General features: G+C 39.8%; 1 protein-coding gene across 9 annotated transcripts in view; it reads right to left on the reverse strand.

Annotated features, from left to right (window-relative positions):
• LOC129762285 (zinc finger protein 501-like) overlaps positions 1–26,584 on the reverse strand; it is a 152,190-nt gene that overhangs the window by 24,664 nt on the left and 100,942 nt on the right. For 2 of the 9 annotated variants that reach the window (XM_055760439.1, XM_055760457.1), the window contains exons 11-12: positions 22,489–22,572; positions 16,203–16,286 (exon numbers count right to left, since the gene is read on the reverse strand). In XM_055760439.1, coding sequence (XP_055616414.1) covers positions 16,203–16,286; positions 22,489–22,572 — 168 coding nt within the window. Of the gene's footprint in view, positions 1–15,536; positions 16,007–16,062; positions 16,147–16,202; positions 16,287–18,509; positions 18,582–22,488; positions 22,573–22,628; positions 22,713–22,768; positions 22,853–22,907; positions 22,992–23,044; positions 23,129–23,184; positions 23,269–23,324; positions 23,409–23,462; positions 23,547–23,626; positions 24,049–26,584 lie in introns of those variants that run through there. The other 7 variants (XM_055760493.1, XM_055760502.1, XM_055760424.1 and 4 more) reach the window with 7 other exon arrangements.

Genomic DNA, 26,584 nt, shown 5'->3' on the forward strand with positions numbered 1-26,584 from the left:
CCGATCTCTTCCCGGGGAACCGTTTGTGGCATCACTCTCCTCCTGATGGATTCTCTTCTGGCTTAAGGTGCAAAAACAGGCTCTTGGTGACACCGTTCATCCGCGCTTTCATGATAAACGAAGAGCTTCACCACAATAGCGACAACATGCTCCAATCGCTGTTCAATTATAACTGAGTGGACTTCTTGTCGAAATTCATCGAATATGCTAAAGCATTTACGGTTGAAGTATAAACATAAATCCCTGTTGGTGGAGGAGACTGGGAAGAAGAATTCAGCGTCTGCAGAAGTACTGACAGCTACAAAATAAGAAAATAAAAATATATACGATGTTTTACAAAATGTGACTACTTTCTTGTCGAACCTCTGACTATTTTCTATTTATACAATGAGTATCTTTGGGAGCTGGGACCGACACTGATATAGTGCGCTGAATGGAAAGCGCAGCAAATGAAAATCGGGACTTAACGTGTTAATGTAACTCTGATTTCTTTTTTGACGTAGGACTACGTCTAACCGGAAGATATAGGGGGTGAAATGGAAATCTAGGCACTGAACAAGTAGGATAAAATGCAAGATTTGGAACGCTTATAACTCGAGCATTTCTCAATAGATCGCAAAGGTTTTTGCATCAATTGATAGGAAATATATCTACGCATCTATCATAACGAATAACATTTCATTTTACTTGATATAAATAATTGAATAATTGTGAAATATCAAGCATTGTCAAAATGCACTATGTGCCCATTTTTGATTGGTCCATTTTGTGCTCCTCAAATCGTACCGACCAAAACGGGCAACCAGAGCAGTAGCGAAATAGAATGAAGCACGATTGGAAAGGAAAAAGAAAACAATGAACGAAACATTGGTCGCAGTCTCACACATGCGTAATTCTCGAGCCAGCCAGTCAGCTTAAAAATCCCCGCTCCGCTGCCGTAACGATCATTCTTTGTGTGGACACCGACTGGACAACATCGTTGCTGGACGAGCTGGACGGCGAGGAATCGAGTGCCTTTCTCAAGGCAAGAGGGCGGAGGTGGTAGCGCTGGAGTAGAGTAATAGAGTAGAGTAGAGTTTTCAAAGGGCCTTTCTCAAGGCTAGAGACGAATGAACTGCAAAAGTTTAAAGTCTCTATAATACAAGACCTTCCTTCCTTCCTTCCGTAACGATCATTCTCATTCAAACCGTACACCACATCGGTTCGCATCACAACACATCAACAAACCAACCCAAGCAGCCATGTCTGGACATGGTAAAGGGGGAAAAGTGAAGGGAAAGGCAAAATCCCGCTCGAACCGTGTTGATCTGGAGTTCCCCGCAAGGGTAGCTAGGCCGAGCGCGTTAGTACCAGTGCACCAGTCCACCTAGCCGGCGTTATATAGTTTCGGCCGCCGAAGTGATCGAGTTAGCTGGCAAAGCTGCTCGCGACGATAAGAAAACCCGCATTCGGAACAGAACACATTCGGTTCGGTGGACAATCAAGACAACAGGCAGTTGCAGCGAGTGGCGAGTGGCAAAAACGCAATCGCAAAACGGCATCAGGTAGCAGAAGAAAAAAGTTTGTTCTTTATACAAACTGCTTTGGTGGCAAATCCAGAACAAGGCGGCATCGAGGGCGTTCGAAATGGTTTTTTTCAAAACCACGAGTACTAAGTTTTCTAAATTGGAACCATTCCATAAAACAAGGCGCTTTTCAGGGCCATTAAACCTTCCAAAAAAGAGTTTAGGAAATACAGTTCAATGCTTTCAAAAACATTATCCAAAATAATAATAAAACACAAATTGAATAATTTGTTTGCCAGGATCTGATGCTTTCAAAAACATTATCCAAAATAATAATAAAACACAAATTGAATAATTTGTTTGCCAGGATCTGATGAGTATGTGAATTTGGCAGTTGTTCTGAGCTTATTGATTTTCACCAATTCTTAAATTGCTTCTAGATTGAAAGTACAGTAATTTACACTTATCTCGACATTTAGCTAATTGGACGGACCTGTAATGCGACATATTTAGTTGGACATTTTTGTAAACATAGAGTTCGGGGTCCAAACACTGTCGACACAGTCGACACTGTACCACTGTCATCGCAAATGTTCAATTACAGGTTAAAATTACCTCCAATCCGATACTTAGTGGTGGTAATGCGACGTGCCATTGAATGTAATTTACTGTAAAATATGTCACAAGCTGGATGGGAAGAAATTTTCCAACTGTGAAAGCTGTAGCGAGTAGCAAATGCAATCGCTAAACAGAAAGGTTTAGCCGAACAAGATGGGGATATCGAGTGATAACAAAACAATAAACTCTTTAGATTGAAGATAATTTTGTGATCCTGAAAAGGACCCTTTTTAGCCTGCATGTGAATCCAACGAGCGAACAAATCGTAATGAATGTATTTTTTTGCCATCGCTCCCTTTTAACGCCCATTCGTTCGTCTCGTTGGACTTGCCCCTCTGGATGAGTCTGCCGATTTGTCTCTATCCTGTGAGTGTGTACCGCTAGAGTATAAAACACGCGGACCCCAAAAAAATATCTTATTTTCTTTAAAACCGTAAACCCGTGTGGTTGTACGGCATCGGCATCGTGGACGTAACAAAGGAGGACAAGTTAAGGGAAAGGCAAAGTTCACTCGAACCGTGCAGGTCTCCAGTTCCCTCTTGGTCGCATTCACTGATTGCTCCGCAAGGGTAACTAGGCCGAACGGATTGGTGCCGGAGCACCAGTATACCTAACAGCGATTATAGAGTTTGGCCGTCGGAGTGCTCGAGTTGGCTTGCAAAGCTGCTCACGACAATCAGAAAACCCGCATCAAGAACAGAGCAGCTTCGGTTCGGCGCTCATCAAGGCAACAATTAGTTTCAGTGAGTGGCAAAGTGTTTCTCCGGCACGTCGCATCAAATGTAATTTACTGAACAACATGTCACAAGCTGGATGGGAAGAAATTTTCCAACTATGAAAGCTGTGGCGAGTGGCAAACGCAATAGCTAAACAGGAAGGTTTAACCGAACAAGATGGGAATATCGAGTGATAACAAAAACACAACACCAAAGGTTTTTTTCAGAACCATCAACATATTCATAAAGAGTAAACAGTAAACTAATCCATTTTTCATGTAGATAGGTAGGTATTCACGTAGGAGAAGAAAATAAAACAATATATTTAAAATATATTTAACAAAAGCTGTCCCCATTGTATAGTCCTACGTCACTCCGGTTATGTCCCCGACATTACCCACCCGTTTTTTTTTCTTCTTTTTTTTTTCTATTATAGTGGCTTTCAACACTTTTGGCTGGTTCATCACTTTTATTTCCAGATTTTGGAAGAATGTCTGGAGTGAGAATTGAGCTCGTGACCTTTGCGTGAGAGGTATGGATGTTACCACTACGCCAGATCACCTCCGTTTAAAAATAATGACGTCATAATCTTAGTTTATTATAAATGCCTGTTACAAGAAATAAATATTCGCTCGATTAATCGAATACTGAAAGATAATTATTCGAATGAATCGAATATTTAAAAATGGCCCCACGATTAATCGATAATCGAATAAACGAAAAATTTAGACATGTCTACCTTTAACGTGACCAGACAATAGAGGGGCAAAGTACGTAGAATAGAAGGTTGGGGATATTTTCAGTGTATACACACTGAGAGCGCATGTGTTACACATACAATGAAGTTAGTAATAAAAAATCCTCAATTAGTTCAATGTTCTGAAGTTTTTTCAATATTTCTCGATTTACAAAGTTTCAAAAATCATAAAAAGTGACAAAATCGCACATTGAGCCGACGGTAAACACGGCAGTGTACCGCTTTTTCAGTGCAAGTACGGTTTTATGTGATTTTCTATCGATTTCATACTGAACAGTTTTTGTTTACTTCAGCAAAATGTTGAAGTACCACGTCTCGCGATACCGGAACAGAATAATTTCGAGTTAGATAAACTAATCGGAGATGTTTTCAGCTATTCCATGCATTCGCTCCTTTGGTCGGGAACGGGAACGACACTGCTTCGATATAACCTCTCCACACATTTGTTTATCGGTTTTGCATTATTTTTATAGTACAGGAGCGATAATTTTACTGTTCTAAGTTTTTAAATGATTAAGTAAACTGTTATTTCATCATTTCGAAACATATTTTGAGACAGTTCTTGTGCTATAATTCAAAAAATTAAAAAATGTTTGAATTTATATGGATTCGATCGATGGTCTATTACTATTTCTTGTTTTTTTTTCTTTGACTACCAATACTTGAACAAAGCAGGGAGTAGACTACCTTCTTATTCTACGTACTTTGACAGAGGGGTCGATCCCGGACCGGCAATGTACTTATACAGTTACCAGGTATGTATAGGGATTCTCGCGGGGGTCTCCGTAGCCACATTGGTTGCGCGTTCGCTTAGTAAGCGATCGATCGTGAGTTCAAAACTCAGGACCCTCATTGACCATCTTTGTGTTGTTACAGAATAGCTACGTCCACGCCACAATCATCAGCGATGGAGATCGATCCACGGTCGAAATAAGATCGATTATCCATACAACTGCTCTGCTCTGCAAGACACATCGGGCTGCTGTTCTATAAATAACTCAACAATGATCAATCAACTGTCTCCGCTGTCCGGTGGTCCAACTGGATAATGGAAGAACAGAAAGAATACTCTTACGCCTAAATGGCTACTGTGTGAATGTACCATATGAAATGGTATAGAAGGAATACTGGCGAATGGCAACTGTGTAATGTACTAATTATAGATATGATAACCATTGTGCACCCGTGGCCGAGTGGTTAGCATCATAACTAACATGCCGGGTGTTCGGGTTCGATTCCCGTTCTGGTCGGGGGAATTTTTCGTCAAAGAAATTTCCTCCGACTTGCACTGTGATCACGCGTATTCTAGAGCTTGCCACTCAGAATGCATTCAAGGCGTGTTATTTGGCATAGAAATCTCAACTAAGTACTAATAAAAATGACGCAAGTAATACTACGTTGAGACGGCGAAGTTCCTCTAGGAACGTTAGTGCCATTGAAGAAGAAGAAGAAGAACCATGTGACATGTACACGATTAAAATTCGGCTCTGTTACTGCTAAAATGCTAATGAGCCTTAAATAAATAAATGGGATCAAAAAAAAAAGGGATTCTCGCGGTAGTGTTAGTAAATAACGTAACAAATATCTCATTTTGCATGCAATTTTTCATTTTTGACGTAGCACTACGACTTTGATTTCTATACTGGGGTGTAGGTTCAAAATTTCGAAAACGAGAGCGTTACGACGGAACAACAAAATTATGAGGGTTCATACCTCCTAACCAACTGTACAAAATGGTATGATAACCACTTCATTAGAAAGATAAAGTGTCTTTCCAAAAACACTGATGAACGGTGTCCAGTGTTTGGATTTCGATCAATAGCGAATGATACACAATGTGTCGTGCAAGTAACCTCTCACGAACATATAACCAAATATGAGAAGATCATTCAGATACTTGTATGAATGACAGTAATCACTTGTGTTACACTAAATGATTAAACCAAGAGAGGAACGAAGACTGTTGTTTGCATATTCGAGCTGTACCAAGCTTCGCACACCATTTTCGAAGCCTGCATTCAAGTTTGAACCGCATATATCGTCCCGTTCTAAGGGCATCCGCACCAATGTGTTGTTACAGACATTTTGACAACCCTCACCATAACGCAGCAACCCCACTGGTGGTTGTGGTTCAGGTGTGGGAAATAGTAATCTGCCTCTCGGTGAATAGTGAGTTAACAAATTTGGCAACGCGATAGCAACCGAGCCAAGTGTTGCTATTTTCAACAAACGTCAAACATCTGTTGTGGATTTCATTCGTCTTGTGTTCGTTTTTTGTGATTTTGCTCTGAAATATTATTTCGGAAGTGTATATATTACATTTATCTACCAAAAAATAAACGCGACGAAAAGAGAATTAACTGACACTTGTCATTTTTTCTAGTAATAGCAATCGTATTTAGCAACCTGCGGTGCGAAAAAGAAGTGATACTATAGCAACCGCGATAGCAACGACGGGTGCGCAAATCGACGAGTTAATAAATTGGCAACGGCTAAAACTCGAGACTAGAAACCTTAAATAGTAACGCATTGATGCGGATGCCCTAATATAGCGAAGACCACTGCACAGACAAGTGCAGAGCGAGAAGTGGTCGGTGTTAAGTCAGAGCGCACACATTAGTTGAATATGAATTATTCGCTTTGCGTAGTCCGTATGATCCTGCTGTTTCATGATGCATGTAAAGGTCCGATATGTATATGTTAGAGGCAAAGAAGAAAATAAACTTTCTGCACCGAGAGCGTACATGACGGTTTTGCTTGCGTGCTGGTGTATCATGAAGTGCGAACCGATGCAGAATTGTCTCGTTCTCTTTTGTGTCGTGATTTGTAGCACGTAACAACAAAAGAATGCCGCTGGGGGAAATGATTTCTGTAAAATCATATTTGAACGAACGAAAGCGATTTTTTCAGTGAATGGATCAATTGGCAAACACTGACGGTGTCACCAAGAGCCTGTTTCTGCAAACGAAGGCCACTGCTGTGTCGGGTTCGTGAAAGATTCCCTTAGACCCAAAAGGAGTCCACTGGAGAAAATAATGGTACCGCTAAGAAGGCGACTAAGAAAGAGCCAGCATCGAAATAGGCTATAGTTTCCGGGGATTCTGCCCTTATCCCCGGAAACTATATGCAGGAGAAGCCGAGAAGAGGCATAACAATATAATCACTGATGGCAAATAATCTACCGCTACTACCGGGGAGAAGAGATTCAAGCGATGGCGAAGTGGCGAAAACCATTCAGTACGTTTCGAACTGTGAGGGAACGCGGGATGGCCGACAAAAATGCTTCACCGACGGACGAGAAGTTAGTGATTGCTAGCAAGACGCTGGAAAAAACCACACTTTGTGCAAACTAACTGCATTGTTTCGTCGGGATCGTTAAAAATTCCCCCTTAGGCAAAAAGGGAATCCACCAAGAGAAGAATGGCACCACAGAAAAGACGACCAACCAGCATCGAAAATGGTTTCCGCTTGAGGCATTTAAGCAGCCGCCACACACATACACGCGCGCAACTCTTTCCGTTGGGTGGTATCGAGTTAGCATTAAGCGAGATTCACATACAACATCCACGTCACGTTCTGTCACGTCACGTTGCGTCAGTTATTCTACCATGCAATTATTATGAAAACATTCACATAAACCGGCAACGTAACGACCCGTCAGCATACGTTCAACGGGAACGACCGGCAGGATTTGTAGAAAAAACTAATTGACGGAGAGGGACGGTTCCTTGGGTTTTTGTCTGGGATTTGTGTCTCGGCTTTTGTTTTGATTTTGGTTGTACAGTAGTGCAGTGACCCTCTCCCACGAATAGAACATCTCAGATAATTTCAATATGAATAAGTATTTACAATAAGAAAAATTCCTACTGAAGATAGGGGAGAATCCAACCAAGGATTTTCCAACAGGAACGATGGAATTTTCCATACTGTGCAAGTTGAAAATTCCCTACACATAGCAGGTAGCCAGTAAGTTAGTTCTAACGTTTTTAGAGTTCTGTACATCCTCACAGAGGGATCGAGGATTAGAGAGAAAAAAGACGGGTGGGTAATGTCGGGGACATAACCGGAGTGACGCAGGACTATACAAAGGGGACAGTTTTTGTTAAATATATATTTTAAATATACTGTTTTATTTTCTTCTCCTACGTGAATACCTACCTATCTACCTGAAAAATGGATTAGTTTACTGTTTACTCTTTATGAATATGTTGATGGTTCTGAAAAGAACCTTTGATGTTGTGTTTTTGTTATCACTCGATATTCCCATCTTGTTCGGTTAAACCTTCCTGTTTAGCTATTGCGTTTGCCACTCGCCACAGCTTTCATAGTTGGAAAATTTCTTCCCATCCAGCTTGTGACATGTTGTTCAGTAAATTACATTTGATGCGACGTGCCGGAGAAACACTTTGCCACTCACTGAAACTAATTGTTGCCTTGATGAGCGCCGAACCGAAGCTGCTCTGTTCTTGATGCGGGTTTTCTGATTGTCGTGAGCAGCTTTGCAAGCCAACTCGAGCACTCCGACGGCCAAAACTCTATAATCGCTGTTAGGTATACTGATGCTCCGACACCAATCCGTTCGGCCTAGTTACCCTTGCGGAGCAATCAGTGAATGCGACCAAGAGGGAACTGGAGACCTGCACGGTTCGAGTGAGACTTTGCCTTTCCCTTAACTTGTCCTCCTTTGTTACGTCCACGATGCCGATGCCGTACAACCACACGGGTTTACGGTTTTAAAGAAAATAAGATATTTTTTTGGGGTCCGCGTGTTTTATACTCTAGCGGTACACACTCACAGGATAGAGACAAATCGGCAGACTCATCCAGAGGGGCAAGTCCAACGAGACGAACGAATGGGCGTTAAAAGGGAGCGATGGCAAAAAAATACATTCATTACGATTTGTTCGCTCGTTGGATTCACATGCAGGCTAAAAAGGGTCCTTTTCAGGATCACAAAATTATCTTCAATCTAAAGAGTTTATTGTTTTGTTATCACTCGATATCCCCATCTTGTTCGGTTAAGCCTTTCTGTTTAGCGATGGCATTTGCCACTCGCCACAGCTTTCACAGTTGGAAAATTTCTTCCCATCCAGCTTGTGACATATTTTACAGTAAATTACATTCAATGGCACGTCGCATTACCACCACTCAGTATCGGATTGGAGGTAATTTTAACCTGTAATTGAACATTTGCGATGACAGTGGTACAGTGTCGACTTTCGATGTGGGGTCATAATTTGGACCCCGAACTCTATGTTTACAAAAATGTCCAACTAAATATGTCGCATTACAGGTCCGTCCAATTAGCTAAATGTCGAGATAAGTGTAAATTACTGTACTTTCAATCTAGAAGCAATTTAAGAATTGGTGAAAATCAATATGCTCAGAACAACTGCCAAATTCACATACTCATCATATCCTGGCAAATAAATTATGAAAAAATCAATTTGTGTTTTATTATTATTTTGGATAATGTTTTAGAAAGCATTGAACTGTATTTCCTAAACTCTTTTTTGGAAGGTTTAATGGCCCTGAAAAGCGCCTTGTTTTATGGAATGGTTCCAATTTAGAAAACTTAGTACTCGTGGTTTTGAAAAAAACTATTTCGAACGCCCTCGATGCCGCCTTGTTCTGGATTTGCCACCAAAGCAGTTTGTATAAAGAACAAACTTTTTTCTTCTGCTACCTGATGCCGTTTTGCGATTGCGTTTGCCACTCGCCACTCGCTGCAACTGCCTGTTGTCTTGATTGTCCACCGAACCGAATGTGTTCTGTTCCGAATGCGGGTTTTCTTATCGTCGCGAGCAGCTTTACCAGCTAACTCGATCACTTCGGGGGCCGAAACTATATAACGCCGGCTAGGTGGACTGGTGCACTGGTACTATCGCGCTCGGCCTAGCTACCCTTGCGGGGAACTCCAGATAAACACGGTTCGAGCGGGATTTGGCCTTTCCCTTCACTTTTCCTCCTTTACCATGTCCAGACATGGCTGCTTGGGTTGGTTTGTTGATGTGTTGTGATGCGAACCGATGTGGTGTACGGTTTAAATGAGAATGATCGTTACGGCAACGGAGCGGGGATTTTGACGTGGGACTACGTCTTTCATTTCTATACCGGGGTGTAAAATCAATGTTTCGAAAACGAAAGCGTTACGCCGGAGACCGAGATTTTGAGCGTTAATAGCTCCTAAACAACTGAACGAAATGGTATGATAAACACTTCATTCGAAAGATAAAATGTCTACGCGTTATATACTTGTTACTTTTTGATCCAAAAACTTGTTTCAATAGTCTTAAAATTGCTTTCAAAACAGGCTATTGAAATCATCAATCGGTATATAAGCGAGCGGCGCTCGGAAATCCACTCAGTTCTAATTGAACAGCGATTGGAGCATGTTGTCGCTGTTGCGGTGAAGCTCTTTATTTATCATGAAAGCGCGGATGAACGGTGTCACCAAGAGCCTGTTTGTGCACCCTAGGCCAGAAGGGAATCTATCAGGAGGAGAGTGATGCCACAAACGGTTCCCTGGGAAGACATCGCTACACACACATACACGCGCGGCTATTAACAGGTGGTTATCGAGTTGGCATTAACCACTGGTGGGCTTCCAGTATCGAGGAAAATGTGAAAATATCTAATCGTTACTGAAAATAATCTGCCAGTTCCTCTGGGAATTTTCAAAATATATTCATGTGAAAGAGTTTAATTGAATGTTTTCTATCCATGTTACACTGTGACCAAATATGTTTCAATCAAGTGCTATTAACAGGTGGTTATCGAGTTGGCATTAACCACTGGTGGGCTTCCAGTATCGAGGAAAATGTGGAAATATCTAATCGTTACTGAAAATAATCTGCCAGTTCCTTTGGGAATTTTCAAAATATATTCATGTGAAAGAGTTTAATTGAATGTTTTCTATCCATGTAACACTGTGACCAAATACATTTGGTTTTGTGGTTTTTCAATCAATCGCAATTAACAGGATAGCTTCAGAAGATTATTCTTCCCCATCAGTAGGATATTTCCGTATCCAATATTGTATGCGCCCGCAATCGATTATTGCTCAGTCGCCGAAAGTTCCGAGCTCAGAGAGTTCATTCCCCTCTAGTTTTCCTTCCAAATTGCCATCGTAAACCACACCTTCTCTCGATTCAATCACACACAAAAAGCATACTTAAGCGATATTCTGGTGGTGAGACACATTCATTTTTCGTGAGGACATCGACAAGACAACATCGTTGCCTAACGTGCTGGAGGAGGTGGACGGCGAAGGATCGACACATACACGCGCAGAACTCTTTCCGTTAGGATGCCATTCAGCATCGAGAAAGTTCCGGAAAGATCTAATCATTGCTGGAAAATAATCTGCCAGTTCCTTTGGGAATTTTCAAAATATATTCATGTGAAAGAGTTTAATTGAATGTTTTCTATCCATTTAACACTGTGACCAAATATGTTTCAATCAAGTGCTTTTAACAGGTGGTTATCGAGTTGGCATTAACCACTGGTGGGCTTCCAGTATCGAGGAAAATGTGGAAATAACTAATCGTTACTGAAAATAATCTGCCAGTTCCTTTGGGAATTTTCAAAATATATTCATGTGAAAGAGTTTAATTGAATGTTTTCTATCCATGTAACACTGTGACCAAATATGTTTCAATCAAGTGCTATTAACAGGTGGTTATCGAGTTGGCATTAACCACTGGTGGGCTTCCAGTATCGAGAAAAATGTGGAAATATCTAATCGTTACTGAAAATAATCTGCCAGTTCCTTTGGGAATTTTCAAAATATATTCATGTGAAAGAGTTTAATTGAATGTTTTCTATCCATGTAACACTGTGACCAAATACATTTGGTTTTGTGGTTTTTCAATCAATCGCAATTAACAAGGATAGCTTCAGAAGATTATTCTTCCCCATCAGTAGGATATTTCCGTATCCAATATTGTATGCGCCCGCAATCGATTATTGCTCATTCGCCGAAAGTTCCGAGCTCAGAGAGTTCATTCCCCTCTAGTTTGCCTTCCAAATTGCCATCGTAAACCACACCTTCTCTCGATTCAATCACACACAAAAAGCATACTTAAGCGATATTCTGGTGGTGAGACACATTCATTTTTCGTGAGGACGTCGACAAGACAACATCGTTGCCTAACGTGCTGGAGGAGTTGGACGGCGAAGGATCGACACATACACGCGCAGAACTCCTTCCGTTAGGATGCCATTCAGCATCGAGAAAGTTCCGGAAAGATCTAATCATTGCTGGAAAATAATCTGCCAGTTCCTTTGGGAATTTTCAAAATATATTCATGTGAAAGAGTTTAATTGAATGTTTTCTATCCATTTAACACTGTGACCAAATATATTTCAATCAAGTGCTATTAACAGGTGGTTATCGAGTTGGCATTAATCACTGGTGGGCTTCCAGTATCGAGGAAAATGTGGAAATATCTAATCGTTACTGAAAATAATCTGCCAGTTCCTTTGGGAATTTTCAAAATATATTCATGTGAAAGAGTTTAATTGAATGTTTTCTATCCATGTAACACTGTGACCAAATATGTTTCAATCAAGTGCTATTAACAGGTGGTTATCGAGTTGGCATTAACCACTGGTGGGCTTCCAGTATCGAGGAAAATGTGGAAATAACTAATCGTTACTGAAAATAATCTGCCAGTTCCTCTGGGAATTTTCAAAATATATTCATGTGAAAGAGTTTAATTGAATGTTTTCTATCCATGTAACACTGTGACTAAATATGTTTCAATCAAGTGCTATTAACAGGTGGTTATCGAGTTGGCATTAACCACTGGTGGGCTTCCAGTATCGAGGAAAATGTGAAAATATCTAATCGTTACTGAAAATAATCTGCCAGTTCCTTTGGGAATTTTCAAAATATATTCATGTTAAAGAGTTTATTTGAATGTTTTCTTTCCATGTAACACTGTGACCAAATACATTTGGTTTTGTGGTTTTTCAATCAATCGCAATTAACAGGATAGCTTCAGAAGATTATTCTTCCCCATCAGTAGGATATTTCCGTATCCAATATTGTATGCGCCCGCAATCGATTATTGCTCAGTCGCCGAAAGTTCCGAGCTCAGAGAGTTCATTCCCCTCTAGTTTGCCTTCCAAATTGCCATCGTAAACCACACCTTCTCTCGATTCAATCACACACAAAAAGCATACTTAAGCGATATTCTGGTGGTGAGACACATTCATTTTTCGAGAGGACATCGACAAGACAACATCGTTGCCTAACGTGCTGGAGGAGGTGGACGGCGAAGGATCGACACATACACGCGCAGGATGCCATTCAGCATCTAGAAAGTTCCGGAAAGATCTAATCATTGCTGGAAAATAATCTGCCAGTTCCTCTGGGAATTTAAAAATACATTCATGTGAAAGAGTTTATTTGAATGTTTTCTATCCATGTAACACTGTGACCAAAAATTTTCATCAAGTACTATTAACAGATGGTTATCGAGTTAGTATTAACCACTGGTTGGCTTCCAGTATCGAGGAAAATGTGGAAATATCTAATCGTTGCTGGAAAATAATCTGCCAGTTCCCCTTGGAATTAAAAATGACATTCAAGCGAAAGAGTTTATTTTAATGTTTTCTATCCATAAAATATCCATATAATACATTTGGGTTTGTGATTTGTCAATCAAGTACAGTTAGCAGGTTAGCTTCTGAAGATTATTCTTCAGAACAAGGTTTCGTATCCTATATTGGATGCATAAAACCTTGTGCCTCCAACGTAACGCTCTCTTTTTCGAAGTCCCCCAAATATTCATTTATTCATTCATTCAGAATGGATTTAGATTCAACTTCAAACAAATGATCTCTAAATCAACGATAGTCCTACGTCACCCTTGCGGTTATATCAGATATAACCCACTTCCTGTTTTTAAGCTGACTGACTGGCTCGAGAAATACGCATGTGTGAGACTGCGTTTTCGTTTATTTTTTTTCTTTTTCCTTTCCAATCGTGCTTCATTCGCTGCTGCTCTGGTTGCCCGTTTTGGTCGGTACGATTTGAGGAGCACAAAATGGACCAATCAAAAATGGGCACATAGTGCATTTTGACAATGCTTGATATTTCACAATTATTCAATTATTTATCTCATAAAAATGCCGTAATATCGGGATACGTCAGTGGCGGTGACTAAAGACCGGCAGGATTGGCTGCGTTATCATGAAGCCAGTATTATGAGAAGGGGAACTTCTAGCAGGATTCTGGTTGGAGGAAATCGTTAATAAAGCTTAGTGGCACCTGATTAAGATAGTTTTATAAAATTTTATATTTTTTATTTTATTATATTTTTTTATATTTTTTAAAATAATTTTATAAAAAAAAATATATAAAAAATGATAAAAGTATACTATTAAAAAAATACGAGAAATCGCTGATGCATTTGAAACGATGCATTCAGCAGATTCGAGGAAAAAAAAACTAGGGTTATTCAATTCTGTAAGAACTGTTTATTCTGTTTTGAAAACACAATCATATCTCCCATACTTCAATTGTATGAACAGGGAAAGATGGGGAAATGTACTTATCGATAATTTAAACAGGTTTGGTTTCAAATTTCACAAACACACTTTAAAGTGGGATTTTTAGAAAAAGTGATAGATTCAGCCATATATGTCTACAGCCAATTTAACAAGAATGTGTCCATCAATCGCAATCATAGCTTTTGAATGGATCGAAGGGCTGGAAAACCGGGAATTCTTTCCTGTAAGGGCATGCATGTATTGAACTTACTTGAAAGTTCAGAAGTAACTGAAAATGTGGGATACAAATACATGATCAAATATATAAATGAGATAAAAATATATAAATGCGAAGAAAATTAATAAATGCGAGAAAAATTAATGGAAGAGCAATACACACTCTTCTAATATATAAAAGAATAAATGAAAGAATAAACAAGGGGATATTAATAATTATGCGGATATGCGAGGAAATATTTTCAATGTAGCTTGAAGGCTCTACAATGTTGATCGATAAGACTGTTTGGGATTTTTTTTGGAGATATGATAATTTTATTTTTCATTTGGAATTGCGGAATTTCTGAATTGAGGGAGTTGAGATAAATAAATACAGATATCATAGCAAATGAAGAACACACAAAAATTGAAATAATATACAATCAGTTATATATAAAAATAACCTCACAGACCAATTTTAGAGGAAACTCTTCTAGTTTCCCCTAAAACTCATTGAGTAGGGGGAGATGCAGTGACCCTCTCCCACGAATAGAACATCTCAGATAAGTTCAATATGAATAAGTATTTACAATAAGAAAGATTCCTACTGAAGATAGGGGAGAATCCAACCAAGGATTTTCCAACAGGAACGATGGAATTTTCCATACTGTGCAAGTTGAAAATTCCCTACACATAGCAGGTAGCCAGTAAGTTAGTTCTAACGTTTTTAGAGTTCTGTACATCCTCACAGAGGGATCGAGGATTAGAGAGAAAAAATAAAGGAGTTGATAGTTGAACATCGAGAAGAACAGTTGTTTCTCTCGATAGAACAAAAAAGAAAAGTGCCCCAGACCGCTCGGGCGTTACAGTAGTTTACATCTAATTCGACATTCGAATTTTTCAAAATTTAGAACTGATTCTGGGCATGCTGATTGTAAAGAGGACATTGCAATTTAAAATTGTTGTAGGTGGCGACACCATGAATAACTTTAAATAAATCATTCGTTTGACATATGACGTGACGGTGCTGGTGCAAGCATTGACTGCATGTGAGAATTTGTGGAGACGTTGACGGAACGTAGACGTTCTTCTCCGTAACGTTCTATGTGAATCGCACATTAGTCACAGAGGACGTCGAGCGTCGAGGAGAAGAAACCGAAAAGATGTCATCGTTGCTTGACAAATAATCTGCCACTTCTTCTTGGAACTGTAAATTACGTTCGAACGAAAGAGTTTATTGTTTTTTGTTTTCTATTCTTATAATACTGCGACTAAATACATTTTTTTTGTAATTTTTCAATCAAGTGCTATTAATAAGAAAATTTCTGAAGATTTTTCCCAGAAGATTCCCCAGAAGTATAATACTTTTGTATTCTATATTCTATTGTTGTCTTGAATTGTATTTAATTTTTTTTCAGTACATTCGACTCTGTCATGATTTGCTTACAAGGCGTATAACACGTGGACATTTTATGTTTCGAATGAAGTAATGATCATGTCAGTCGTTCAGTCAACTTGAGGCTCAAACCTTGATCCGAGCCACCTGTATCTTCAGAGAACTGATGTAGCATGATAGGGCGATAGGACTGGTTAGATGTCTCGCTTCTACTTGGTGTGTAACCGAATGTGTTCTTGGAGTGCCCCATTTTGATTAAACGTTTTCGGACAATGAGGACATGAATAGGGACGCTCACCTGTAAAGAAATGATTCTGCTGAATGATTCATCACAACAAAATATTCATCACCAACCCTTATGAATCCGAATGTGCCGGCTAAGCGACGTTCTTTGTCTAAATATCTTCGTACAATGTGTACAAGAAAATGGAAATTCACCTGGAAAGAGAAGGCTCTGCTGAATGGTCAATTATAGTAAAACATTTTTGACAAACCCGTATGAGTTCGAATGTGCACTTTTAGTGTTGAAGACATCGTAAACGCTTTCGGACAATGTGGACAAGAGTAAGGACGTTCACCTGCAAAGGAATGATTATGCTGAATGGAAACACTACACTAAGTAGTAAAACATTTGTCATGAACCCGTGTGAGATAGAATATGTTTTTAAGGCATTTATAAAATTTTAAACACTTTCGGACATTGTTGACAAGGGACATTCATCTGCGAAGGAAATGTTCTATTAAATGGTTAAGGCAGTATTCTAGAAATAGAAATTTCTTCATATTTCTGAAGTATAGACATTCAAAAATATACCCTAGGAAGGGCGTTTCGAGAATCCCATTATTTATCGAGCTATAGCCATTTGAGTGGTAAACATTCCTCGTCGATAAATTGTAAGAGCCAGACGTCTAATGTTCGTGCTCTGTCATAGCAAAGCTATTTTTTTTCTTTTTGACGTAGGACTACGTCGTCTTCCACTTCCGCTCACCGCTTGTTGTCCTCCGTACTGTCACGTGGTTTAGTTGACCGATTCTATGCCGGATCGCCTAGTGGTCACTATGTGTATAGGATTCGCACACTTTCCACTCCTTGTTTGCCACCAACGACGGACTACAAAAGGTGACGTAGATGATAGATTCGCGGCCAGCTTCCTGGAAGATGCTGGTGGTACCTTCATTGAGTAGCGTCACTTCCATCTTTGCATGAGCTTCCTGTAGACTTTACCCTCTTACGTTGGTACAACTACTTCCCCACTTCACCACCCAAGTGTTGCAGTTACCTCCAATGTCGATCGGTTTCCTACCGATTGATTCCGCGGTCATTGCGTTTAGCATCTGGTCGAACTGCTCGTTTGTCCATCTCGGGGGTGCATAGCAACTGCACATGAAGATTCTATTAATCTTGGCGATTACGAAACCTTCACATGAGCCTCCAACCACTTCCTGGATAGGATATTTGCCCATCACCTGTATTGCAGTCATCTCTGATCTGTCCGTCACCCAATTTCCGCTATCGCGAGGTACTCGATACGGTTCAGCTACGATTGCAACATCGCATCTTGATTCTGTTGTTGGCTGCCACAACAGTTGCTGAGCTGTGTTGTAATGATTCAGATTGATCTGGGTTACCTCCGTTACTGCAAGTTTGCTAACGCCTTCTTGTACGAGGGACACTTGAAGCCTCCTTTGATTCGCAGAGCAGACATCTCGGTTGTTTCGTGCAGTCTCTGGCAACATGCCCTCTCTCGCCACATATCCTGCACTGGTCATATATGTCGGGGCCTGCGCAGTTTCTTGCCTGATGTTCGAAGCTCATACACTTGAAGCATCTCTCCAACCGCTTGATTACCCGAGGCACAAACAATCTTCAGCGGGCACACCGACCAGTCGACTTTTATTTTGGCCGTCTGTACCATTTTGTTGGCTGCTACCGTCGAAAGCCGTATCGAAGCAGTCTGCGTGTCACCGTACGCCTTCCTCATTCGGATCGTCATCGGAATATCGTCCAGCTTGCACGGTGCTAGTAATTCCTGCCTTAGCTCCTCGTCTGCAGTGTGTGTGTATATATATTTTTATTAGGGTTTAACATTTTATATCCTGAACCTAGTGAGTAGCTTCTGGTCCCTAGGGTTATCCGCCTCAGTCCATTTTTCTGTGCTGCATTTGATTTTCCTTAGTTTATGAGCCCTGCAATGGAATCACGAATTGTTCCACTCATCTTCTATTACCTCTTTCATCCACCTGATGGCATTTTACTTCGGTATGGTTAGGTCTTCGATTGGTTCGGATCGGCCGTCGTTGGCGTGTCAATTCGGTTTTTCGTTGCCTTCTGTCCCTGTGTGACTGGGAAGTCATATGAACCTTATATCTTTTTTCCGTGCTGTTGTTTTCGATTGTTCCAGCCATGGATGAGCGCAGTTTCTGCTTTTTAATTCAGCTAGACAGCTTGCCGGGTCCGTCAATATTATTACACCATCTCTGGCGGCCTGGTTCCTCATCTGTAGTGATTTCGTCCAAATACTTGCACTCGACTACTGATTCCTGCGATAGAGCTCTTACATTCGCTTCCTTGCCAAGCGACTTCTCGACAAGTTCCTTGAAGTCTGAGCTCTTGACTGCCGGATCTTTCTTAAGGGGGTATTCTAGTGTAGAGACACGAATTTCGGACGTTTTTTCGAACTCCGTAAAAATAAAACAAAGAATATTTTTACTATCCATTATATCATTATTCGTTTATCTATCTTTCAACAATAAAACAAAAATAGGACGGAAAAAAAAATATTCATAATTAGAATAGTTACATGCTGGTGAAGTGAGGGTGTTCAAAAAAAAAGTTGTGCCATGGCGTACACGATTCCAGTCCTTCTGGTTATCTGAAACAAAAAAATCGAACAGATTCTGTATCAGTAAAGATGTCGCTATGGCATGAACCTCGGACAAGTCAAAAACATGGGTTTTAACAAAATGGCGGCCGTTTGAAAACAAAAATGCTGTTTAAAACGTTTTTTTTTGCGTTTACCGATTTTTTAAAAATAGTAAAATTAAAAAGTTATAATTTTTTATTGGTTCATGCGATAGAGAGATGTATGCAGATTATTTTCATATAAATTTGACATAAATCGGTTCAGTAGAACTTGAGATATCGTGTACGCCAGTTAGAAAAAAACTAGTTCCGAGAGAAACGCGTTTGAAGTTCATTGTGATGGCCGTAACAGGTTAGATACCACATCACTAAGATGGCTCTAACTAGGTAAATAATAGGATTTTCGATAAGTCCTTTCTAGAGTATATTCTTGAATGCCTAAACTACAGAAATATGGTAAAAAAAAAAAATTTCGATTTTTTCAGATTTCTAGACTAGAATACCCCCTTAAGCTCGAAGAGCATTTCTTCTTTCTGGGTGCGCCTGGTTTTCATCACATTCCCTCTCAGTTCCTTCAACACTGGATCGGCTCGCACTTTCTGTAGGAGTGATGCATAAGTAACTCCTCCCTTCACAACAACGATCAGTACACCTCTACAACGCTCGCGTCGGGCCCTAGGTTTTTCTACTGCACCACTTTCTTCTTCTTTTCTCTCTTATTCCGTTTCTCCATCTCGATTTCGACAGTGCGCCACCCACTGTCTCCATCTTCCTTTGGGTTATTGGTTTTTGCCTTCCTCAGGTCTTCTCCGTCTCCAGGAGTATCCCTCTTCCTTTTATCCGATCGAGGGTTCCGAGATCCCTTCGGCGTCTCCTGTACCTCAACGGTTATCTTATCATTAGCCTCGACTAGTGCCTTTTCCGCAACTTCGCCTTGCGTGATCAGCTCATTCTGCTCGCGGTCAGCAGTCATAACGACCGATTTGATGGTCGTTACTGAGTGCTTGATCTTGGTGTGGACATTGTTTTTGTCTTTGATACATTCGTAGAATTCGTTTACTCTCCTTTTGACTTCCATCAATCTTGACCTCCCAAGCTGCAGTACTTTAAACGAAGTGGTGTTAATGGATTTCTATGTAAACACCTGCGTGCCTAGCCTAGCCTAGACGAGCATCGAACGTACCCGAAGACTTGCCAAGTCATCACCGGAACCGGTTCCAACCGCACAATTAGCCCACACGCCGCTTCAGAAAGATGTCACTCTTCCTTACTTAGGGAACAGGATAGCACGACTGACAGCCTTTAGCGTCGAGTCCAATTCATTTTCATTGTCCGTTTTTCGTGTCATAACAAGTTTGACATAATCAGGATCTTACTGGCGTCGACCCTGATGTACTAGGCACTCCTTTCGTAGCTCATATACACGGAGTTTCCCCCGTGCAGTCTCCATAGCTTTTATCGCGCCCTTACCCGCGTTGTCACCGGATTAGTCGTCTTCTACGACAGGTACCAAAACCCGAAGTGCTATTCTAGGGCGGCAGCTCCACGGCTATGTGTGTTTTTTTAAAAACTACTAGCCCTATCTGGGAAGGGTTAACCCAGACGTCGAGTGGGGCCCTCACTCACTAAAACCAAGCCCGTTGCTTCATTTCCCCCGGGGCCACATCTATGCAGTCTTCAGAATGCAACTCGGTGCTGATGCGCAACAAGATTTTTGTACCCAGTTGAGCTCCCACTCCTTGTGCACACATGCGCTCTGGCGAATGAGCACGCTCCGAAACACAGATGAAATGTTTGGTTGTCAGCGCCATTCTATCGCAGAGATTTGCGCCCAGTGTTAAGCTGAGTTTTACGCTGCAATTTGCGCCATGCTTGCGCCGTATTTCTATACTGCACGCTTGAATCAGGATTGCTCTCTCTGGTGAGATATTTTTCATCACAAAAGCGTATACGGTTCAAATGGGGGGCGCTGTTGTTTTTATGCTTCGCTTAGAACGAACGAAGACAAAACGGGCGCTAGAATTTGATGTGTATGTGTGTGAATGAGACGCGCATCACACAAGTGAGAAGAAATGTTTATTATCTGAGTTCTGCGCCGGGTACATTTTGCGCTGTCGTGCTCAAGACGGGACTATGGTACAGCGCTGCGTTTGTTTTCTGAAGACTGCATCTAAGCGACTACTTTGGAGGGGAAGGGCTAGGTGTGTTTGTCAAATGCGAAAAAGACCACCGGAAGCGCAATGAATACTGAGTGTAATGCGTGCATTGAAATAAAGAAACAAATTGCGACATATGGCCAGTTTGTGTATTGTTCACGTAAAGACAAGAAAAAAAATTATAGGAGGTTGTGTCCAAGATACGACCGCATTGTTGACGTAGAACTACGCTGTTATTTTATATAAGTCGCTTGTTTATATCTTCGGATATTAGACGTTAAGATTGTGCTTTGGCGCACAATCTTAACGTCTGCTTCGCCATAACGTCAGTTTAATGCATTGATGCATCCTCAAAGGCACCAACGAAGCCCTTATGATGACGGAAAACAAACAATGTTAACTGCTTGGAAAAAGACTGAATTATGCTACACAGCTTGTACCCTGCTGTAACACCCATCGATGTGAATTCGCTGATGAGTTTGTCAAGAGCGACCGCCTTCACCACCAGCGGGGGGAGCTTGATTTGGTTGCTACCTGGGTAACGGCGTTTACATTTTCGACCGACGCGCCGAAATCGCCTACTTCGCTGTTGTTCGATGCTGTGTCACATTCGCGAATACTCGGTTCAGTGCGAGCGCTTTTCACAGCACCAACATCATTAGATGACGCTTGCCTCGAAATTTTATTGCCCCTGGCAATGCGTTTGTTTTTTGCACGGCTCGAGCCTGCCTTCCTCTTCTTCTTGCTCATCACACACTACGCGAAGTGTCCAATTTATGACGCGGAAAGAAAAACACACGATACGAATAACGCCAAAACCGAACTGAAAAAACCACACGACGATATCCAAGTTGGATTACCACTGGTGGGGTCCAATCTTAGATCGAAGCGCAGCGAAAGCAAAGTGAACTGGATTGCTCAACAGTCCGATGCCGAATGAAAGTTTGCCTCGGCTAGATCCACTGTTTATACTCTAGGCAAGTATTCCCCTTCATTCTTCTACTTTTTCTTTGTTCACGGAGACCTTAAATCCTACGATTTCCCCTCCGTTGGTCGTCGATAAGTTGCTCGTTATTGACAGTTCTGTTCGGGAAAGCACACAAATGTACAGAACAAATGTATGGGAAAATGGAAACGCTCAAAGTTTTCATACATTTTAACCATTTACAAACCAGGGAAGTCTAATATATAGCATATTAAATAAATCTTACGGAATTTCCGATTCGTTTAGTATGTAAATCGCCAAAATCCGTTCGCGGCAAAAATAGTTATTAACGTTAACTTTATTTCATAAAAACGTGACCTGTTTCCTGATTTGGCACCCTTAATGAAAGACGTAGTTCTACGTCAAAATCGCTGCTTTGAGAACTGCTTCTACCAAGCCAATAAGCCAAGGGTTAATGACTTACCCTTTTCAGGCTCACCGAAACTTTCTATTAAAGAGTGAGATGATTTTTTTTGTTATAGCAAATTAAATAAAATAGCAAAATAAAAATAAAACGAATGCGTAGTGCTACATCCTATGCGGTCGTGTTTTTGATACAACTCCCTCACTTCTCCAGTTTGAAACTATTCTCATTTCGATATTTTTTTTTCTTTTTAGCGTTTGTTGTATTGTTTAAAGACAACTGAACAAGTAATGAAATAAGAGATAGTAAAAATATTCTTTGTTTTATTTGTTCAGAGCTTGAAAAAACGCCCGAAATTAGTGCCTCTACACTAGAATATTTCCTTAAGTATAAAAAAACATTCTTCACTAACCTGTATGAGTTAGAATGTGTTGTTGGAGGCTTGAAGCCTTCTTGAACGATTTCGGACAATGTGAACAAGAGTAGGGACGTTCACCTGCGGAGGAATAACACTGGTGAATGATTCATTATAGTGAAATATTATTTACCAACCCGTATGAGTTCGAATGTGATCTTGAAGTCCTGTAGAATCCCTAAACGCACTCGAACAATGTGGACAAGAAAAGGGACGTTCACCTGCAAAGGAATGACTCTGCTGAATGGGTAAAAATAGAAAAACATTCTCCACCAACCCGTATGAATTCGAATGTGTACTTGAAGCGATGCAGCCGCCGTGTACGCTTTCGGGCAATGTGGACAAGAATAGGGACGTTCACCTGCGAAGGAATAACTCTGGTGAGCGATTCATTATAAAAAATATTTTTTACCAACCCGTATGTGTTCGAACGTGCACTTTGAGCGCCGAATGTCGTCTAAAGACCTTCGTACAATGCTGACAAGAATAGGGACGTTCACCTGCAAAGGTAAAACTCAACTAAATGATTGATTATATTGAACCCTTTACTAACCCGTATGAATTCGTATGTGTTCTTGGAGCCCTGAATAACTCGTGAATGCTTTCGGACAATGTGGACAAGAGAAGGGTTTTTCACCTGAAAAGAGAGGATTTGGATAAATGGTTCATTATAGTAAAACATTATTGACAAACCTGTATGTGTGCGAATGTGCTGTCGGAGTACTTTATGATTCTTGAACGATTTCGGACAATGTGAACAAGAATAGGGACGTTCATCTACAAAGGAATGACCCTGCTGGATGATTCATTATAGTGAAATATTCTTTACCAACCCGAATGAGATCGAATGTGATCATGAAGCCTTGAAGAACGCATGAACGCTTTCGGACACTGTGGACAAGAATAGGGACGTTCACCTGAGAAGAATTAACGCTGGAGAATGATTGATTAAAACAAATATAATTACTAACCCGTATGAACTCGAATGTGCTCTTTTAGATCGAATTGTGTGCGGAAAGTTTTGTCACACTTTTCACATTGAAACGGTTTCTCTCCTGAAATATATTATCAGTCAATGTTTACAAAAAAAGCAGTCAGTTCTCACCCGTTTGTAACCGTATGTTGTCTTTCTTACCTTTATGACGAACTGAAGCAACCGGAATGATTGATGTATTGTCGTCAATTTCGTTGATGAAAAATTCTTCGTCGTTTTGCACTTCGCCTTTCTGATCAATTGACTCAAAATTCGTTTTTGGGTTTGTCTCAAAAATATTATCACTATCGGACAGCTCGTGGTCATCAATGATTAACTCTGGTTCCATTTTAATTTCAATCGGTTCAGCGCTGGGTAAAATTTGGAAGCAGCTCTCGGGAATGTTATGGAGGCTTATGAATCCTTGGCGGCATTTGTCGCACGTGGAATAGCTGCTCAACAGGGAAGTGAAATTGCGTAACTTCTGCAGAATTATTTCTAGCTTCTGCGTTGGAAGGTGAGTGGGGACCAGTATATGACGAAATTCCTCATTACATATATCAATACAAAAACTGCATTGGTCACTATTAAAATAAAATGCGATCAGTGTTATTTACAAATAGTTAAACCAATATTTAACACTTGCAATACGGATTATAAATGATTGATTGATTGAGACATAATTGTCGATTGAGCTTTATTAAACATCTCCCTTTCATTAATTGGATAGAATCCTTCAATTTCGGCTCAATGAAGTGTAGTTTGTTCTTATTTTAAAGAACTTTAACTCGAAGTTAATTTGCCCCAATTTGGTCTTGTGCGGTGCTTTATTTATTTATTTATTTAATTATTATTGCCAAAGTTGTTTGTCATGATAGTTCCGGTTGTAATCTCTACTCAAATGTTTCGTAGCTTCCCAAAACAGTGCTAGAAAACTTCATGAAACCAGAATGTCTGACGATTTTTTAAATTACAACGAGATTAAGTTTGAGGAACAACGTTGCTTTATTGAGGATAATGTGTATGTAGATGTATCCTCAGAGTTATGAATGTAGGAATACGTTTCAGAGTGTAAAATTACTCAAGAGAAAATTTTCGAATCCACAGTCAGTATAAAAAGATTTTATATGTAATTTATTCGTCTGTTTTAAAGTAGAATAAACTATAATCAATAACCGTACTAAATACCATAGAAATTAGGAAAAAATCAACATGTCTTCCACTGCTGATATGCTTTCCTCATTTGTTAAGTAAAGATTTCATTCATCATCCAATGCATGGATGACGAATTTAGTGAAAATTTGAATATTAGTTTCTCTGCAAGTGGTGCTGTAGGTTTGTCGAAAAAAAATATGTATGATCAAAAAGTCAGGCGAAACACACACACAAACTACATTTCCGCTTATGCGAGGATTTATTCCATGCTTATTAAATCTTTTACATATCCGGTCTTCGCCCGAAGGAAGATATACTTTGTTTCTGGTGGGATTTGGAATGGATTCTGTATTATGAGCTACTACCAAGCAACCTGTTTCTCACATGTATGGCTCGCAGCAGTTTTCGGCGAGGAAGCAAACATGTTCTGGGAGGATAGAATATTTAAGCTGTGTGAAAGATGGCGAAAGATTGTGAAACAGAACTATGGAGATAAAATTGATTTATAGTGCTTTGATTGAAAATGATGTTTTCGTTTCCCCAAAAATCGACATTAACTTTTCGGACAACCCAATCCTGATTTATCCTGATTTTTATTTTCATTCTTCCTGATTTTTCCAAATTATAGTTGGCAACCCTGTTCCAGACACTTTTTGTCATTTTGTTCTTTGAGAGAAATTTGTTATTGATTTTTGCAAAACTTTTTATTTTATTGTTATTCTATTATAACCTTAAACCAAACATCAATAATCAACAAAAGTTATGAAATTTTAGGGCTTGTGCAACATTTTCAATGAGAAATTTTATCGTGAACTTCTGATTCGTCCTTATTTAAAATCATTTTTGACGTAGGATTACGTCATTCGGGAACATATGGGGTTACAAATTGAAAAACGAAAATCGATCGCATCGTGAAAAATGTCCAATTTCAAACGCTCATTGCTCAGTTATTTCATGATGGATTGATGAGATTTTTGCATCAAGCGATTTCGGCACTCTATAACAATTTTTCACCTTGAATAAAATAATATATATATATATATATATATATATATATATATATATATATATATATATATATATATATATATATATATATATATATATATATATATATATATATATATATATATATATATAATGTAACTAACTATCGAATAATTGAAAAATCTCATCTCCTATTCTAACGGAAATAACCACTTCTGATTGGTCGAAATTGACGACATATGCGGCGGGTCCCTAACAGAGACATCAAAACCAAGCTGCCTAAGGGAAATCGGCATTGCAAATGCATTAAAGTAGGGGAGCTTTTGTTCTCACTGAAATTTGTTCCCTAACAGAGACATCAAAACCAAGGTGCCCGAGGGAAATCGGCATTGCAAATATATGCAAGTCGGGGGCAATTTTGAATTGCAAGTAAGGTGAGTGATACGATTAATTATAGCAAATGAAATTTAAATTTGGAACTTCAATGTTGGTTGCTTCATGAAATTTCATATCAATGACCGATGTTTCGATGATTCATATCAATGATGTTTTGTAAAAAATTTAGCACAAGTGTGAGTGTAAAATTGTATGTGGTAGCAGTTGTGTTAAAAATGACTTGAAATATGAAACATGATTTATTTCAATTTTCATAAATAAAAACCAAGGTGTGTTCCCGCTCGAGAAGTAACATTAAAGTAACATGTTTTTACTGATGAGAAAAATTGATAATTGTGTTCGGTATTGGTAATTATCTTATATTACATTGGTGAATTTTTTTTCTCTTTATTTCATCCATACATAACACAGGAGGCATCTCGTCTAGGATCACAGAGGGCGATTTTCATCATATCTCGTTCCACTTCGGTATCTTTTATCTGATACGCACTATCCAACGACTGTTTACCATCCTTCCGTCATCCTCACTCGGTAAACACTGGTGGAGTGAATAAACAATACCCAAAAACCAATCAAAACGGC

Source organism: Toxorhynchites rutilus, chromosome 1 (assembly GCF_029784135.1).
Source record: "Toxorhynchites rutilus septentrionalis strain SRP chromosome 1, ASM2978413v1, whole genome shotgun sequence".
In the NCBI taxonomy this organism is placed as follows: Eukaryota; Metazoa; Arthropoda; class Insecta; order Diptera; family Culicidae; genus Toxorhynchites; species Toxorhynchites rutilus.